At 48.5% G+C, this 17,186-nt stretch overlaps 4 protein-coding genes across 8 annotated transcripts in view; 1 reads left to right on the forward strand and 3 right to left on the reverse strand.

Moving 5' to 3' along the window:
* Positions 1 to 3,198, reverse strand: part of LOC146757815 (uncharacterized) — a 14,224-nt gene extending 11,026 nt beyond the window's left edge. The window contains exon 1 of the mRNA XM_085520237.1: positions 1,857 to 3,198. The gene's annotated coding sequence lies outside the window, so the exon portion shown is untranslated. The remainder of the gene's footprint in view (positions 1 to 1,856) is intronic.
* Positions 1 to 9,950, forward strand: part of LOC107322879 (uncharacterized) — a 13,979-nt gene extending 4,029 nt beyond the window's left edge. Inside the window, exons 3-4 of one of the 3 annotated variants that reach the window (XM_085520229.1) lie at positions 9,278 to 9,469; positions 9,551 to 9,950. In XM_085520229.1, the coding sequence (XP_085376355.1) occupies positions 9,278 to 9,430 (153 nt within the window). In that variant the 3' untranslated portion in view covers positions 9,431 to 9,469; positions 9,551 to 9,950. Of the gene's footprint in view, positions 1 to 275; positions 4,612 to 9,277; positions 9,528 to 9,550 lie in introns of those variants that run through there. The other 2 variants (XM_085520228.1, XM_085520231.1) reach the window with 2 other exon arrangements.
* Positions 4,329 to 6,969, reverse strand: LOC146757816 (uncharacterized). 3 transcript variants are annotated; one of them, XM_085520246.1, is made up of 4 exons: positions 6,877 to 6,969; positions 5,054 to 5,157; positions 4,898 to 4,979; positions 4,329 to 4,686 (listed from the first exon to the last, which is right to left on the reverse strand). In XM_085520246.1, the coding sequence occupies exons 1-4, from the start codon at positions 6,937 to 6,939 to the stop codon at positions 4,579 to 4,581; spliced, it is 357 nt and encodes a 118-aa protein (XP_085376372.1). In that variant the 5' UTR covers positions 6,940 to 6,969; the 3' UTR covers positions 4,329 to 4,578. The 3 variants fall into 3 exon arrangements, 2 of the variants coding, with proteins under 2 accessions (XP_085376372.1, XP_085376373.1); XM_085520247.1 differs by having other exon boundaries at positions 6,726 to 6,903; XR_014935932.1 differs by lacking the exons at positions 4,329 to 4,686; positions 4,898 to 4,979; positions 6,877 to 6,969 and adding an exon at positions 5,270 to 6,719 and having other exon boundaries at positions 5,069 to 5,157.
* Positions 8,480 to 17,153, reverse strand: LOC146757817 (uncharacterized). Its single transcript, XM_085520239.1, has 3 exons — positions 16,045 to 17,153; positions 14,149 to 14,429; positions 8,480 to 12,922 (listed from the first exon to the last, which is right to left on the reverse strand). Exons 1-3 carry the CDS (start codon positions 16,166 to 16,168, stop codon positions 12,665 to 12,667), a joined length of 663 nt encoding a protein of 220 aa, XP_085376365.1. The 5' UTR covers positions 16,169 to 17,153; the 3' UTR covers positions 8,480 to 12,664.
* Positions 17,154 to 17,186: the final 33 nt, after the last annotated feature.

A 17,186-nucleotide genomic window follows, 5' to 3' on the forward strand; every position in this document is an offset into this window, starting at 1 on the left:
CTGGACACACAAACCCCAATTGCTCAGCACCAGGAGCAGATGTTGGCCCAGCTGAATCAGGTCTCCTCCAGGAGAAGGCAGTAACCAGCAGCACTGCAGCACCCAGCTGCTGACACGTGGTGTATCACCACATGCTGCAATGCCTTACTCATGCACTCTGACATACTGCTTTCAGGACACATTTATCACGTAAATCCACCAAAACACATTATGTCACCTCAGTTTACATGAGTCCAGGACTTACAGAATTTTTTTGTTTTTTTTTTTTTCCCCAGGCTCTGGAGCTCAAAGGAGAGCAAAACTGGTTGCTAAGTTTTGCAACACACAATGTTTCCTAATTGAGTTTTAAGAATGTTTATCCAACTCCACCTCCGTAACATGGCTGCAAAGTAAAGGCTTTACAAATAAGAAGGAAGAAAAAAAAGAAAGAAAGAAAGAAAACAAGAGGGAGGTGAAGTGATGTGCAAAAGGTCATAACACACCTAGGTCTGGTATATAGCAGTGCAGGCTTCTGGCTCCCTGGAGGCTTTGCCTCGGTCAGAAGAAACAGCTGAAGTAGAGCTGAGAGAGGGAACTCCCTGCCAGAAGAAACTGCCAACACTGTTACAGAATCACAGATTCACAGAATGACCCGGGTTGGAAGGGACCTCAAGGATCATGTAGTTCCACTGTTGTGCCTGAAGTCCTCCCCAGGCTTTGGAAACCAGCTCTTTCAGCTAAGGCAGGTGTGTACTTGGCAGTAAACAGGAGTGCCCTGGGACAGAGGCCGCTGGGTGCATACAAAACGTTGTGCTGCCTCAGGTGAACAGCTCTTATACGTAAACCGAACCCAAACCCACAGAGGAGCCTTGATTTCAAAGAAGTTTCTATTTGCAATCACAGTGAACTAATACTTGAAGTAGTTCTGCAGCTACCCAAATGCTACATGCTCTAGCACTCCTGCTATGCCCAGAAAGCAGCTTATGCCCATAACACAAAGGGAAACCAAAGCACAAATCCGTGGATGCTGTTCAGGAACGTGCAGCCCATGAAGGAGCTGAGGAGTCACACCGCATGTGCCGTGAGCTCCAAGCACCACACAAAGCCCCAGGGGCAGGAATTGCACCCTGACAGGGAGAAACAGCGTTAACAGAAGAGGGACCGCAGCATCCGTATTGTAGAGTTCAAAACACCCCTATGGGTGGCTTGAATTGACCCACCTCCGTGACACACTCACACACCATTCTCCCTATGCAAAAACCACACAAAGCACGTTCCCCAGCAGTGACTGCCTGCGTTCCCCTGTGCGGGCTGCACACCCGAAAGCTGCACGGTGACACCCGCAGCTCGCATTGCGGAGCGCAGCACCCTCAGCCCTCCCCGGGCAGCTCCTCCGGCACCGACCCCGCTGCTATTACGGGGACATCGGGAGCGCCAGCAGCCCGGCCGCGAGAATGCTATTCCGAGAGTATTTACACAGCCTAAAAACTGCTCGAAACACATATTTTGGTGTTCCCAGGCACTAACACATCACCACCAACAGCAATATTCAGGCACCGGTTACCTGCCCATCTCAGTTTCCCAACTCCTTCCCCGCGTGCCGGCTGCCCCGGCACATTGCGGCTCCTTTGTGAGCACAGCCTGCACGCAGCAGCTCCCTGCTCGAGAGCTGCCCTTCCGTGCACAGAAACCGCGTGGAAAAAAAGGAAATAAACACCGAGACCACCAAGCAGCGCTGTTCCTGGAGGCGCTGCGCAAACAATAGCGGGCAAGGCGAGGAAAGACGGAGAAAAGAGCACGAAAACAGCAACAACAACAACAACCATCCGCCCGCCCCTCCCTCACGCACCACCGTGGTTCCCCCGAGCGTTACCCACCGCGCTCCCGCAGCGCCCGCCGCCTCCGAGCTGCGAGCTCAGCCCCGCAGCGACCCGCGGCTCCGCCTCACCCCGCCTCTAAGAGCCGCCCCTGCCCGGTGCGGTGCCCGGCTCTGCTGATGGCTAAAGGCGATTTGTTCTGGTGAATAGCACGTCCGTATATATCGAAATGAATGAGCGCGGATACAAAGACGGACAGCAAACAAGTTTTATTTAAAAGCACGCTGCCCTGCATAAATATTTGGACGCGTGGACGGCTGTGGGAAAGACAAACACGGCGTGCTTCGTAATTACAGGCAGCAGAACCGTTATACAGTCTCCCCATGCAGGGCTGTGGGGAGTTTCCTTCACCTCAGAACTGTAGCATATCCCCCTCCTGCCCCTTCCTTCATGGCCCCACAGAGCTGGCAGTGACTGTCTCTGGCACTGGAATCCAACCTTGTGCACTGACAAGGGTATATTCTGCACAGCAGTGAAGGGGAACACACTCCATGGGTGCTAAGGGTGTTTAGCCACTCTAAAAGTGATTTGTACTTTGCTACTTTCCTACTGCAGAGCACACTTCCAAGCTCTGTGCTTGGAGGATGCTGCTTGCTGTGGTCCATTTAATAACACAGAATCAATCAATACTGCTCACTTAGAAAGCAGCTGTTGTGACCCGAGTGCATCAGCTTAGCCCTCATTTCTTTATTAGAGAATTAACCTTCCCCTGCCACACGGGAGTAGCTCTCACTGATGCTGAGCAGGATTGCTGTTAATGGCCATAGAACTACCAGCTTCATTTCTACCTCGAGGCAGTCCTCTGAGCTGCACTCTGTTCTGTTTTCCCATATCTCGTGCCCATGATTGAAGCTAACAGCTCTCTGCTTTGTAGCCTTGGGGAGCCCAGGATTTTCACAACATTGCCACGCAGTAAATCACAAAGCCGAGCCACATCGACAGCCACAGAGGATGGCAGGAGTTGAATCCTCAGGACATTACAGATCTGGAGCAAATGGCTGAGAAAAGTCCAAGCAAGAGAACAAAGCATGGAGAACAGCAGCTGGTGAAGAAAAGGGGAAGAGAACTGTCATGGAAAGCACACTTTGGAAAGAGGTAAAGTTCCCAAGTAGGGTATAAATAATGTGAGACCATTCATGGCTATCCCTTCTCTTGTCCACCCAACACAACCAACAAGCCTGTGGTGTTATGGCTCTTATTCTATAAGGGATGAGCTTAAATCCAGATCTTCAGATTGCTCTGAAGAAGTGAATTTTTGTATATGCAAAGAGGTCTAGGAGAGCCAAAACGTAACCTAGCCAATTCCAGGCTTATTCTTAGCATTTTTTCTTCTAGTACCAGTAATGGAAAAAATAATAATTAAAAACAAGTGGGTCGAGAATTGGCTGACTGGCAGAGTGCAGAGGGTTGTTGTTGGTGGTGCGGTGTCTGGCTGGAGGCCTGTAACTAGCGACGTCCCCCAGGGGTCTGTGCTGGGTCCTGTCTTGTTCAACATCAACGACCTTAATGAGGGGATAGTGACCACCCTCAGCAAGTTTGTGATGACACAAAGTTGGGAGGATTGGCTGACACGCCTGAAGGCTGTGCTGCCATTCAGCGAGACCTGGACAGGCTGGAGAGCTGGGCAGTAAGAAACCGGATGAGGTTTAACAAAAGCAAGTGTAGAGTCTTGCACCTGGAAAGAAATAATTGCATTCACCAGTACAGGCTGGGGGAAGAGCTGCTGGAGAGGAGCTCTACTGAGAGGGACCTGTAGCCAAAAAGGCCAATGGCACAGTGGGGTGCATTAAAAAGAGCGTGTCCAACAGGTCGAAGGAGGTGATCCTCCCCCTCTACTCTGCCCTGGTGAGGCCTCATCTGGAATATTGTGTCCAGTTCTGGGCTCCCCAGTACAAAAAAGACAGGGATCTCTTGGAAAGAGTCCAGCGGAGGGCCACAAAGATGGTGAAGGGCCTGGAGCATCTCCCCTATGAGGAGAGACTTAGGAACTGGGTGTGTTTAGCGTTGAGAAAAGAAGGCTGAGAGGAGATCTGATCCAGGTTTATAAATACCTGAGGTGTGGGGGCCATAGTGGCGAGGCTGGTCTCTTTTTAGTAGTGCGTGGGGACAGGACTAGGGGTAATGGGATGAAAGTACAGCATAGGAAGTTCCGCACAAATGTGCGGAAGAACTTCTTTCCAGTGAGGGTGACGGAGCTCTGGAACAGGCTGCCCAGGGAGGTGGTGGAGTCTCCTTCTCTGGAGATATTCAGGACCCGACTGGACGCCGAGCTGTGTGATATGATGTGATGTAGGGAGCCTGCTTTGGAAGGGGGGTTGGACTCGATGATCTCTAGAGGTCCCTTCCAACCCCTACAATTCTGTGATTCTGTGATTCAGGTAGGGATGTGAAGCCGAACACTTCATGGTCCTGCGATTACTAGCCCGAGCCAGGCACTGTATTGATCAGCAATTGGAAGAGGCAGCACCACCATTCAAATGTTTGTTTCGCTTTTATTTGCAACAAAGAGATGCTAAATGCATCCAAAATACATTTCAATATGAAATCAAATAGGTGGGATACTGGTAATGACTAAAACTTGCTCAGTTCCTCTCCGCAGTCCAGGAAAGGGAAAGCACGGCCAGGCCTGAAAACCGGAGCACGCAGCGTGTGTCCTTTGGTGCACCTCTGAGGAAGCATTCCAGGCGATTCTGCTGTCCTTTGTGCCTTCCTGCTCAAGCCCTTATCGTTTCTTTTTGCTTTCCTTCTTGGCTTTCTTGCTCAGCTGAGCAGCACTTGCCTTGGGTTGCTTCACCGTCTCCCAGGTCTTAGACTCAAAACCCTCCGAGTCCTGCAAGAATCAATTGGGAAACAGTCAGGGAGCTTTCTAACAACTGAAAGGGAAGAGAAGCAAGAGAGGATGGGTGGGTGTCAAATAAGGGAAAAGCTCAGCAGGCAAGAATAAACCTATCCCTGAGCTCCAGCACACACGCGTGACCACTGCCTTATTAATTCTAACAGCAATGTTATTCTAGCCATTAAAGTCACCCATGTTCACGTACCTGGTTGTGGACGTGTTCACGGCCTTGCTGCTGCTGCGCTCTACAACGCCAGCCACGGAAATAAAGAGTGCAGAAAGCTGATCTGTTGAAGACAGAGGAGTGAGCTGTGCTTAACCGACACTGCTTCAGAGCACGCTTACAGTAAGGCACACCTACCTTACAATGGCCACGCAGGAAGCTCCAGACACAGCTCCAGACTGTTTCCATGAAGCATTTCCCAATTGCATTTCACAGCCACTCACGCTCTGCTCCTCGACAATCTGCAACAGAAAAGTCACAAGATGCAAATCCCATCCCTCGGAGATGTCACAGACCTCCTCACTCATGGAGCAGCACTCATGGCTTTGGGTGAGAAAGCAGACGTGTGCTTACCGAGTGAGCGCTGTTTGCTGCCAGCTGCTGGTAGGAACCCACCTAACTCTAAGTACGAACACTAACCTACGCCTAACTCTAAAACGGGAACAAAAACCTACACCTAACAATAAAACGTGAACAATAACCTACTCCTAATTAAAAAACATGAACAAGAACCTACTCCTAACACCTAAACTAACTAACTAAATCTAACAATAAAAACAATAATAAAAACAACAATAAAAACAATAAAAACAACAATAAAAATAGGGTTCAGATGGATCCGGGGGCCCGCAAGGTCTCAAAGGAGGAGCTGATGTTAAATGAAGCCACCCGGCTAATGCCGGGGGCGGGGGCCGCGCAGACGATACGGAGCCCAGCGCCTGGACCAGCGATGCTGCAGCTGAGGTGGTACTGCTGCAGGGCCTGGCACGGTGGTGTGGTGCCAGGCCAGCTGTGCATCGGGCGGATCCACCTCCATGGGCTCATCTGGAGGTGGATCCACCTCCATGGGCTCATCTGGAGGTGGATCCACCTCCATGGGCTCCACGGAGGTGGTCACGCGCCTGGTCCAGGCGCGATGGCAATGGGCTCCCTTTCCTGACTGCTGCCTGATGGTGCTGGCAATGGGCCCCCTCCTCCTCCTCTTCGACCCCGCGGTCCCCGGAACCATCTTCCCATCTAAAGGGTGGGTTTCCTCCAGCCTCGCTCTCTTAGGCCCGTACATGGCTGTTACCGGCCGTAGATCTAAGAGGCGAGTGCGTTGCGTTGGGCAACGGTGACCAACGGTGACCAAGGTAACGGCTGTGGCCAGGGTTCTAACATGGCGGCCGCACTGCTGGCACTGCTGGCACTGGCGTTCCACATGGCATGAGGAGGGGGCTGGAGGACAGGGCACGGCACGGGAGCCAGAAGGCACTGCCTGTGCCCAGCGGGCAGCCCTTCTCTCCGCTCAGCAAGAGGGCACAGACGAGCTGGCCCTGAGCAAAGGGCCCTCGGCCTCCTTCATCCTCCCCCTTCTTCCCCAAGGGAATCTCTTGGCGCTGCCATACGCAGCACGCAGCACCACGCTGATCTGATGGGGCTCCTGAGCTCAGCACCAAGAACAGCAGGCTCCAAAGGGCACCTGACTACGCCTGCCTGCTGGGACACACCAGCTCTGCTCTCCCTGTTCCAATCCAGAGCCTCTCCTTGTAACACCTCCGACTCCATTTGCATCCACTCACTCTGATTACATCCCACGTCCACACACGGGGCCACGCTGCCTCACCGACCCTCAGTGGGGACCCACAGCCGTACAGCACCATCAGCACAGCAGAACCGGGCCGTGCTCCTGATGCTGCCGCTTGTCCAGCCTCCCTCTCGCTGCCCCCATTCTGCTCAGGCAGCCGGTCCCAGCAACAAACACCAGCACAGAACTGCAGCCCCGACTCGTCCCGCTCACCGACAGCCAGAGCAAGGACATGTTACACACCTTCCTTCAGCTCCACGCACTCGCTGGCACCGCACGCATCGCCTCTGCGTGCCGCAGCACCGCCAGCTCCTCCCCCGACATCCCTCCACGCCCCGCACCGCGGCCCGACCCCGTTGGCGGCGCACACCCCGCTCCTCCCGGCCCCGATCACCTTCCCATGGCGCCATGGCCCGGAACTGCTCCCGCCGGCACCAAGCGCTTCCTGCCCCTCCATCCCCCGCTCCTCCTTTCCCTTCACTTTCCATCCGCGCTCAGGACTCCCGCGCTCCTCATTTGCAGCTTTCCTTATGCAGTTATGGAAGTTTAGAGTTATGATTGTTTAAGAGTATGCCTGAAATCTGTAACCCTTCTTGCAGTGTGCTCTGGGATCTGTCTTACTGTTTGATTTCTCACAATTCTAAGCATAACCTCTAGGCTTGCTGATGCTGGTTAAAGTACATAATTATATAATGGCAGTAAGCTTCCTCAAAAACTTCAACTGGGGATAAAAGAAAACAGCCTGAGAAGATAAATCATCTGTAGGTACCACTGCTTCCATTTGTACTTATTCCTGGTGACATATGCAAGCCAGCATCCTTGCTTGAAGGGTGGCTTGCTTATAGGGTTGTAAATGTAGCAGGTAACACACTTACCTTGGTCATGCTGCAAACTCCTGTCTTCCTTTACTTTTGCATTACTTTTGCTGAAATAATCTATAATGCATCAGGTCTGCTTCTTTCTTTTTAAGAGAATTGATGACATTGAATTGTAAGTACTTAAAACTCAAGTTGTTGTATGGTTGTCTGACCCACCACTACTTAAATGCTTGTAACCTAGCATTAAAGGTAAGCTCCTTTTGAAAATGGTATTTGCCTTTGTGTTCTTTGCTTTCAAATGCAGAGAACTTTATGGTAAAGAACCAACCCTTTGCTTTTGTTTTGGGTATGGTTTTGGTGCAATCAAGCAGCATGCTTTGTTCAGTTTACTCATCTGTGGAGTCTTCTCTGAGAAGGGAAAGTCATTTGCTTTGCCAGGCTAACACAGGCCCAGCACGTACCAACTGCTTCTAAGAGATGGTCCAAATCTATTCCTTCATTTTAGTTTTATCTGTCTTTGCTCAGGAAAAGGTAGGCAAGAAAACAGAAGGATGAAGTACAGAGGACAGTGGTGCTGGAAATAACAATTCTCATGTTTCATATAGAACTTGAGACACAGCCAGAACTAGGCAGTGAGATGGTTCTTCTGGGTTCTGTCCTTATCAGGGAAGTTTATGTAAGAATCAGAGTGACTGCATGTGAGCAAAATGGGGTTAGATCGTGGATTTTACCAACGTTCCAGAAAGCGATAGCTGAATGCCTATGGGCTCCTTGTGATTCTGCCAGGTGGCTGTGCCTACGTTCCAGCATGTCTGTTTTGGATCACACCCTCCTCTTGTTTACAAGGTGCAGTCTCAGATGTTGGAATGAATTGGCAAGCCTTTTTGTTTGGTCTGGGCTTTGCGAGAAAGCTTACAGTTACCAGTGAATCCATTTGTGAAGACAGACCATCTCTGCGGGCTGTGTAAAGAGCTAGAAGCTAATTATGTTGTCTAGGATTTGTGCCAGCTCTTCTGCTTTATTCTGCTTTGCTGTTGGTGTGATTTTGTTTTGCTTTTTAGAAGCCAAAAAATGCTGGAGATAACATCAGGTGACTTCCATTAGTTTGCTTTAACAATGGGCATGTCATCGATTTGGAGTAGTTATCTGTCTTTTAAATGAGATAAACGAGAAGCTTCAGAAGGTTTAAATGTTCCAGCTTTATTTTATCCTGCTATTGCTTGCAAAATATCATGACAAACCCTTACATTTAAAGAAGAACAACAAGGCAAAACCAGATCTTTGGAGACAAAATTAGGAATCTACATCATTGTAATGAAGGAATAAATGAGGTAATTAAATAATTGCTCCTAATTCACCATAGTGTTCTGTAATCTGGAGTGATGCTTTTCATTAGGAAGGAGCTTTGGGAGCAGCTTTCTGTCTGTGTAAAATGCAGTGAGGCTTTTTTATATCCCATGTGCAAATGCTGAGCAGTTACAAGTAGGCAACTGTCAAAAACTGCTGGCGTTTTAACTTGCAAATATTTGTTTTCCAGTCCCACACAAGCAAAGCAGGGAATTAAGTGGTAATTATAGAACAGTTAGAGGTGCTGGGAGAGCACCATGTTTCAACCAACTTTAAAAGCTATTTTAATAAGCTTTAATATGTTATTATGCTAGCAGGGTCCTAGCATTCAACCTGTTGACTAAGGCTTTTCATTTCTGAGCTGTCTTCAAGGTAATAATAATAATTATGAAGTCTGAAAATGCTTGATTTTTATTCTTAGAGTGAATGTATTTTTCTACTCCTGTTTTCTGGGCTGTCATTGTTCTGATTTTTGTCTTCCGTGCTGAAGGGCAACGTATGTGTTTTCAAGCATGATAGAGTTTGGATGTGCAGGAATCAGGGTTACATCTTCTGAATGTGTCAGCAGCATTGATGTGGTATATGTGCCCAGCACATCTGGGCTAACAGATCTGCATGTTCTGTTTCTAGACACCTGACTTGGATCCACTGGGCAGTGAACAGTCACTGGAAGATGTCGAAAGTATTAATGAGTTTGAGAAGCAACGCCATATGGATTTTACATTCGCAACAGGAAAGCTCAAACACTATGTCAGGACCAAGACGTTTTTATGCAGCACTTAAACTGCTCAAGTAGAAGCATGTGGGCCAGAACTTCCCCAAGTAAGCAAGAGTTTCACTGAACAAAGAGCCTAGAAGATGTAGAAAGGCAGAATATACTTCAACCTTAGTCTTATGTTGCAGCATCCAAGTCTTAAAGGATTTAAAGAAGAATCCTCCCTCCTCAACCTGCCAGAGCAAGTCACACAGCTCACAGACCATCACAGCCCCTGCAAGGATCCTCGGGTCATCACCTCTTTCCCCACCCTGCTTAAAGCAGGGTCGGCACTGAAGTGAGAGCAGGACATGAAGGGCTTTTGGCCAGCTGGGACACGTGAAGGAGCCACTCCTGCAGGCTGCATCTCAGCACTCCCCTGTACTCACAGGGAGCAATAGCTTTCCTTATGGCACACTGGGCCCTCACCTCTTTCCATTTATATCGCCTTGACAACTGATGTCAAGCACTGCAAAACAACATTTCTGGGTTGCGTCTTTCAATGGTAAAAACACAACCTCAAATAAAATAAACTCCTGAGCACCCCAAGCTCAGCGCTGCTTGTTGCTGCATCCTCTTGGGGCACGAGCCAAATCCTGAGCATTGTTTTCCAGCACGCAGCTGGACACACAAACCCCAATTGCTCAGCACCAGGAGCAGATGTTGGCCCAGCTGAATCAGGTCTCCTCCAGGAGAAGGCAGTAACCAGCAGCACTGCAGCACCCAGCTGCTGACACGTGGTGTATCACCACATGCTGCAATGCCTTACTCATGCACTCTGACATACTGCTTTCAGGACACATTTATCACGTAAATCCACCAAAACACATTATGTCACCTCAGTTTACGTGAGTCCAGGACTTACAGAAGTTTTTGTGTTTTTTTTTTTTTTCCCCAGGCTCTGGAGCTCAAAGGAGAGCAAAACTGGTTGCTAAGTTTTGCAACACACAATGTTTCCTAATTGAGTTTTAAGAATGTTTATCCAACTCCACCTCCGTAACATGGCTGCAAAGTAAAGGCTTTACAAATAAGAAGGAAGAAAAAAAAGAAAGAAAGAAAGAAAACAAGAGGGAGGTGAAGTGATGTGCAAAAGGTCATAACACACCTAGGTCTGGTATATAGCAGTGCAGGCTTCTGGCTCCCTGGAGGCTTTGCCTCGGTCAGAAGAAACAGCTGAAGTAGAGCTGAGAGAGGGAACTCCCTGCCATAAGAAACTGCCAACACTGTTACAGAATCACAGATTCACAGAATGACCCGGGTTGGAAGGGACCTCAAGGATCATGTAGTTCCACTGTTGTGCCTGAAGTCCTCCCCAGGCTTTGGAAACCAGCTCTTTCAGCTAAGGCAGGTGTGTACTTGGCAGTAAACAGGAGTGCCCTGGGACAGAGGCCGCTGGGTGCATACAAAACGTTGTGCTGCCTCAGGTGAACAGCTCTTATACGTAAACCGAACCCAAACCCACAGAGGAGCCTTGATTTCAAAGAAGTTTCTATTTGCAATCACAGTGAACTAATACTTGAAGTAGTTCTGCAGCTACCCAAATGCTACATGCTCTAGCACTCCTGCTATGCCCAGAAAGCAGCTTATGCCCATAACACAAAGGGAAACCAAAGCACAAATCCGTGGATGCTGTTCAGGAACGTGCAGCCCATGAAGGAGCTGAGGAGTCACACCGCATGTGCCGTGAGCTCCAAGCACCACACAAAGCCCCAGGGGCAGGAATTGCACCCTGACAGGGAGAAACAGCGTTAACAGAAGAGGGACCGCAGCATCCGTATTGTAGAGTTCAAAACACCCCTATGGGTGGCTTGAATTGACCCACCTCCGTGACACACTCACACACCATTCTCCCTATGCAAAAACCACACAAAGCACGTTCCCCAGCAGTGACTGCCTGCGTTCCCCTGTGCGGGCTGCACACCCGAAAGCTGCACGGTGACACCCGCAGCTCGCATTGCGGAGCGCAGCACCCTCAGCCCTCCCCGGGCAGCTCCTCCGGCACCGACCCCGCTGCTATTACGGGGACATCGGGAGCGCCAGCAGCCCGGCCGCGAGAATGCTATTCCGAGAGTATTTACACAGCCTAAAAACTGCTCGAAACACATATTTTGGTGTTCCCAGGCACTAACACATCACCACCAACAGCAATATTCAGGCACCGGTTACCTGCCCATCTCAGTTTCCCAACTCCTTCCCCGCGTGCCGGCTGCCCCGGCACATTGCGGCTCCTTTGTGAGCACAGCCTGCACGCAGCAGCTCCCTGCTCGAGAGCTGCCCTTCCGTGCACAGAAACCGCGTGGAAAAAAAGGAAATAAACACCGAGACCACCAAGCAGCGCTGTTCCTGGAGGCGCTGCGCAAACAATAGCGGGCAAGGCGAGGAAAGACGGAGAAAAGAGCACGAAAACAGCAACAACAACAACAACCATCCGCCCGCCCCTCCCTCACGCACCACCGTGGTTCCCCCGAGCGTTACCCACCGCGCTCCCGCAGCGCCCGCCGCCTCCGAGCTGCGAGCTCAGCCCCGCAGCGACCCGCGGCTCCGCCTCACCCCGCCTCTAAGAGCCGCCCCTGCCCGGTGCGGTGCCCGGCTCTGCTGATGGCTAAAGGCGATTTGTTCTGGTGAATAGCACGTCCGTATATATCGAAATGAATGAGCGCGGATACAAAGACGGACAGCAAACAAGTTTTATTTAAAAGCACGCTGCCCTGCATAAATATTTGGACGCGTGGACGGCTGTGGGAAAGACAAACACGGCGTGCTTCGTAATTACAGGCAGCAGAACCCTTATACAGTCTCCCCATGCAGGGCTGTGGGGAGTTTCCTTCACCTCAGAACTGTAGCATATCCCCCTCCTGCCCCTTCCTTCATGGCCCCACAGAGCTGGCAGTGACTGTCTCTGGCACTGGAATCCAACCTTGTGCACTGACAAGGGTATATTCTGCACAGCAGTGAAGGGGAACACACTCCATGGGTGCTAAGGGTGTTTAGCCACTCTAAAAGTGATTTGTACTTTGCTACTTTCCTACTGCAGAGCACACTTCCAAGCTCTGTGCTTGGAGGATGCTGCTTGCTGTGGTCCATTTAATAACACAGAATCAATCAATACTGCTCACTTAGAAAGCAGCTGTTGTGACCCGAGTGCATCAGCTTAGCCCTCATTTCTTTATTAGAGAATTAACCTTCCCCTGCCACACGGGAGTAGCTCTCACTGATGCTGAGCAGGATTGCTGTTAATGGCCATAGAACTACCAGCTTCATTTCTACCTCGAGGCAGTCCTCTGAGCTGCACTCTGTTCTGTTTTCCCATATCTCGTGCCCATGATTGAAGCTAACAGCTCTCTGCTTTGTAGCCTTGGGGAGCCCAGGATTTTCACAACATTGCCACGCAGTAAATCACAAAGCCGAGCCACATCGACAGCCGCAGAGGATGGCAGGAGTTGAATCCTCAGGACATTACAGATCTGGAGCAAATGGCTGAGAAAAGTCCAAGCGAGAGAACAAAGCATGGAGAACAGCAGCTGGTGAAGAAAAGGGGAAGAGAACTGTCATGGAAAGCACACTTTGGAAAGAGGTTCAGTTCCCAAGTAGGGTATAAATAATGTGAGACCATTCATGGCTATCCCTTCTCTTGTCCACCCAACACAACCAACAAGCCTGTGGTGTTATGGCTCTTATGCTATAAGGGATGAGCTTAAATCCAGATCTTCAGATTGCTCTGAAGAAGTGAATTTTTGTATATGCAAAGAGGTCTAGGAGAGCCAAAACGTAACCTAGCCAATTCCAGGCTTATTCTTAGCATTTTTTCTTCTAGTACCAGTAATGGAAAAAATAATAATAATTAAAAACAAAATCTCATGACACTGCTCTTGTTCTATCCGATGCCAAAGATCATTTAAGATGAGATATTCCTGGTTCCATGCTAAAGGTCAGCTTCAGGGTGTGCCAGTCAAACAGATACAGCAGTTTAAGACAATACCAGTCCTTCACAATTCTGGCCTAACAAAGCAGCCAGCGCAGCTGGTAGAAGTAAACGTGGGTAACTTTGCTGCAGTTTAAAATTCCATGCAATGTAAGTAGAGAGGACAGCACAGAGACAGAGGAGGCAGAAATAAGCCTTACGTCCTGAGCCCCTGCTGCAACAGGGTATGCAGCCAAAGAGCAAGGAAAGAAGCCGTACACAAGCCTAATCTCTTCCACTCTTTCAGATGTATCTTTTGGTATTTGTATGAATCTGCATGCAGTTCTCAAAGACTTTGCAAATACATATACATGCCTTACTAATACACACACACACTTATACATACAGAGGGTAGTTAGTATTTACTAGGAGAGTGGTGAGGCCCTGGAACAGGCTGCCCAGGGAGGTTGTGGATGCCCTGTCCTTGGAGGTGTTCAAGGCCAGGTTGGACGGGGCCCTGGGCAACCTGATCTAGTAAATGTGTATGTTTGGTGGCCCTGCCAGGCAGGGGGGTTGGAACTACATGATCCTTGAGGTCCCTTCCAACCCGGGTCATTCTGTGATTCTGTAGTGACTCTGCTCAATTTTGTACTACCTTTAGTTGGTATACAACAGGAATCATTCCAAATAGGGATGACAGGGAGAGAAAACCTCTTGTAGTTCATTAACGAGGCAGAAACCAGTCCTGAAGATATCTCAGGCAGAGATGGAAAAAAATAATAATACGAGCTGAGGCACAAAAACAACAGATATGCCAAGAGATAGATAGTCTGGTCACGCACTCACCATCATGATGTTGCAGAGAACACTCCTTTCCACATGGGAGGGTCTTATCTTCGGTTCTGAGACCAGCCGCCTGAGATGGTAGTTTGCTTTTGGCTTTGAACTCAGATAAGCAGGTTTGGGCTTTGGTTGTCCCACAGGGCCGCTGGGTTGTTTGTCCTCTTCAAATTCTGTACTTGCTGTATCATTTTGGCTTTCAGCATCTGTTGGTTCATCTTCAGATTTAGATTCAGAAGGAGACACATCAGATTGTTTCTTAGTTGCTTCTGCAGGAGGCGTCTCTTCTAGAAGGTAGATTTAGAGATCTGTTACATTACAGTTAGTAGCTCTAGGAGCTGGACAAAATTCTTCTGAACCCCTTCCACCTGGAATTAAGGCTTTTCAACCCCAGCTAGGCAACAAGAAGCCTGTACAAGTGTTTGATCTTAGCTAATTAAGTTTTATTAAGCAACTACGTTAAAGGTAAAGCTGAGTTATGCACCTGTTTTATTCCCCACTTGCACCTAAAGTGGCATAAGATAATTGAATATGACTTAATTAGTCAAGAAGATATTAAAAAGACCATTGCTCTATTCAGTTTCTTAAGAGTGATAGAGAAATACTTGAATGCTGCAGTTCTTCAAGCACACCAGTATCTTGAAGTTTGGTAACACATGTAATCATATTGATTGAGAGGGAATTTAGATCATGGGATCCTGATGCAAATAACAGCCATCCTAGGGCCTGGCATTAGAAAGGTAAATGCAGTACACAGAACCTGAAAATACATATGTGTATGTATACGTATGTACATATATAACTCAATCAAGGCATCAAATTATTTCAGAGTTCCTCTGTCCAGGGAAAAATTGACACCCAAACTCAACATTAGAACAAGGCACAGCTCCCCTTCACCTACACAATACATTTTCTTCTGCTTTTCAGACATTAGAAATAAGCCATGCCTATGCTACTCAGGGTAGTTTGTACCATTATCAGAACTCCATAGAGCCGGCACTCTTGTTACTGTCATTGGTTATCCAAAAGAGTGCACTCGGATGTGCGGAGAATCAGCCAGCAGCAAGCAGGGATTTCTATGAGCATCACCTGTACATTAAAACTGAAAAATAGGAGCTGAGAGTCAACAAATGCACGAGTACGTGAAGGCAGGACAGGAAAGGTGATTAGAAGATAAGCCTCAGCTGTGGTGAACACCTTCTGTTCCACTGCTGTCTGTGGGTCCAAAGGAATCATTTGGTTATCTCTGCTCCTTGGGGATCCATTATAGAAATGGTTACTAAAACATTAAGTAAGAACCTGGCTTGTTGAAGCCAGTTTTTATTCTTATTTTCCTCCCTACAGTTGTCCCTCAAAGGCAGAATTACTGCTTTTGATTGGAATCAGTCAACTTACGATTGATTCCTCAGCTGCAACTGCTTGTGCTCCAGGATTAGCAAAACCAGCCAAGCTTTATGCCCAGGAGTACATCAGCAAGCCTATTATTAGCCTAAACCAAAGCATCTTATTAGTTACTGACATGTCAGAATTAAGAACAGTGGCAGAGCAGAAAGAGATGCAAAATACACAAAGAAATGAAAATGCACGTCCTGCTCCTTTAAGAAACTGCTTTTTATCAGCCTTAACATTAACAAGAGAATCCCTTAACAGCTCCCCTGGAAAAATCCACTCCCTACCCAAAATACACAGAGAGGATGAACTACAACACAAGCATTTGAAAACCACGCAAAGTTATTAGGAAGCATTTCTTTTAAATGGGAATCTACAAAGTGCATTCAACCACCAAACCACACCTTTATTTTCCCTCTGTGATGAGGGGCATCAGGTTAAAAATAGCTCACAGAATGCTTTAAAGATGAAGTTAAGAGACAAAGCCTTTCTACATGCATGCAGCCAACTTACCTTCATTAAGTAAGAGCCGTAGCCAGACCACCATTATAATCAGTATTAGCAGATATGGCAAAGAAAGACAAAAGAAGATAGGCAAAGTCAGCTCGCTCACCAAAGGAACTGGAGGATACTTCATTGCTTAGCTTCAGGTTAATCTAAGTTTAGAACAGCTTGTTCTTTACTAACTACCTTTTTATAACTCTGATTGCATCACTGTTAATCACAAGAGGACCACTGATATCCTCAGCATGGACAGCAAGAGGAACAGCCCTGCAAGGGTGGGGAGGAGGTGAAATGGATTAAGCACGGGATAAGGAGAGCCGAGAAAACATCTGATTTGATTGTCATTGCTTCAGCTGGTAATTACAGGGTAAGTATATATTGGAAAGCCCTCAAGGCTGATGTTAAAGTGGTAGTTAAAGGGATTCTAATGCAGTATAACCAAGCACTTCAATTGCTCTTTGCAACTGGTAATGAAGGTGACTTTTGAGAACTCAGTAATGCAGAATCAGGCTACTACTAGTTAGTTAAAAACTGCTTATGCCAGGTGCTCTTGTTTGACATGGGGTATGTGTACATCCCATATTAGTACAGACCCCATTTCTAACTTTCTCTGCCTATTTCATTCTATTAGTGAATCCATCAGGAACATATACTATTTTCATCACCGTCCTATTACCATTCGCTTGGAAAGGCCTTTCCAGTCAGACATCTCTCCTGAGGAGAGCAGAGCGGAGCCCCGGATGCTGTCCCCCATGACGTCCTTATAACAAAGCTGAGGAAGTGTGGGATAGATGAGTGGACGATGAAGTGGGTCGAGAATTGGCTGACTGGCAGAGTGCAGAGGGTTGTCGTTGGCGGTGCGGAATCTGGCTGGAGGCCTGTAACTAGCGGCGTCCCCCAGGGGTCTGTGCTGGGTCCAGTCTTGTTCAACATCAACGACCTTGATGAGGGGATAGTGACCACCCTCAGCAAGTTTGTGATGACACGAACAGGCTGCCCAGGGAGGTGGTGGAGTCTTCTTCTCTGGAGGTATTCAAGACCCGACTGGACGCCGAGCTGTGTGATGTGATGTAATGTAGGGAGCCTGCTTTGGAAGGGGGGTTGGACTCGATGATCTCTAGAGGTCCCTTCCAACCCCTACAATTCTGTGA

This window comes from Coturnix japonica, chromosome 19 (assembly GCF_054131305.1).
Source record: "Coturnix japonica strain WE chromosome 19, WE-NBRP24, whole genome shotgun sequence".
Classification (NCBI taxonomy): domain Eukaryota; kingdom Metazoa; phylum Chordata; class Aves; order Galliformes; family Phasianidae; genus Coturnix; species Coturnix japonica.

Bases quoted from the DNA above. Each gene is read 5' to 3' on its own strand.
- LOC146757816 (XM_085520246.1), bottom strand. From the start codon at position 6,939: ATGGAGGGGCAGGAAGCGCTTGGTGCCGGCGGGAGCAGTTCCGGGCCA. The intron at 5,158-6,876 runs GTGATCGGGGCC...TTTCTGTTGCAG, and splicing joins GGCCATGGCGCCATGGGAAG to ATTGTCGAGGAGCAGAGCGT. The intron at 4,980-5,053 runs GTAGGTGTGCCT...TGTCTTCAACAG, and splicing joins TCCTGCGTGGCCATTGTAAG to ATCAGCTTTCTGCACTCTTT.
- LOC146757817 (XM_085520239.1), bottom strand. From the start codon at position 16,168: ATGAAGTATCCTCCAGTTCCTTTGGTGAGCGAGCTGACTTTGCCTATC. The intron at 14,430-16,044 runs GTAAGTTGGCTG...TCTACCTTCTAG, and splicing joins ACGGCTCTTACTTAATGAAG to AAGAGACGCCTCCTGCAGAA. The intron at 12,923-14,148 runs GTGAGTGCGTGA...TTTCTTCACCAG, and splicing joins TTCTCTGCAACATCATGATG to CTGCTGTTCTCCATGCTTTG.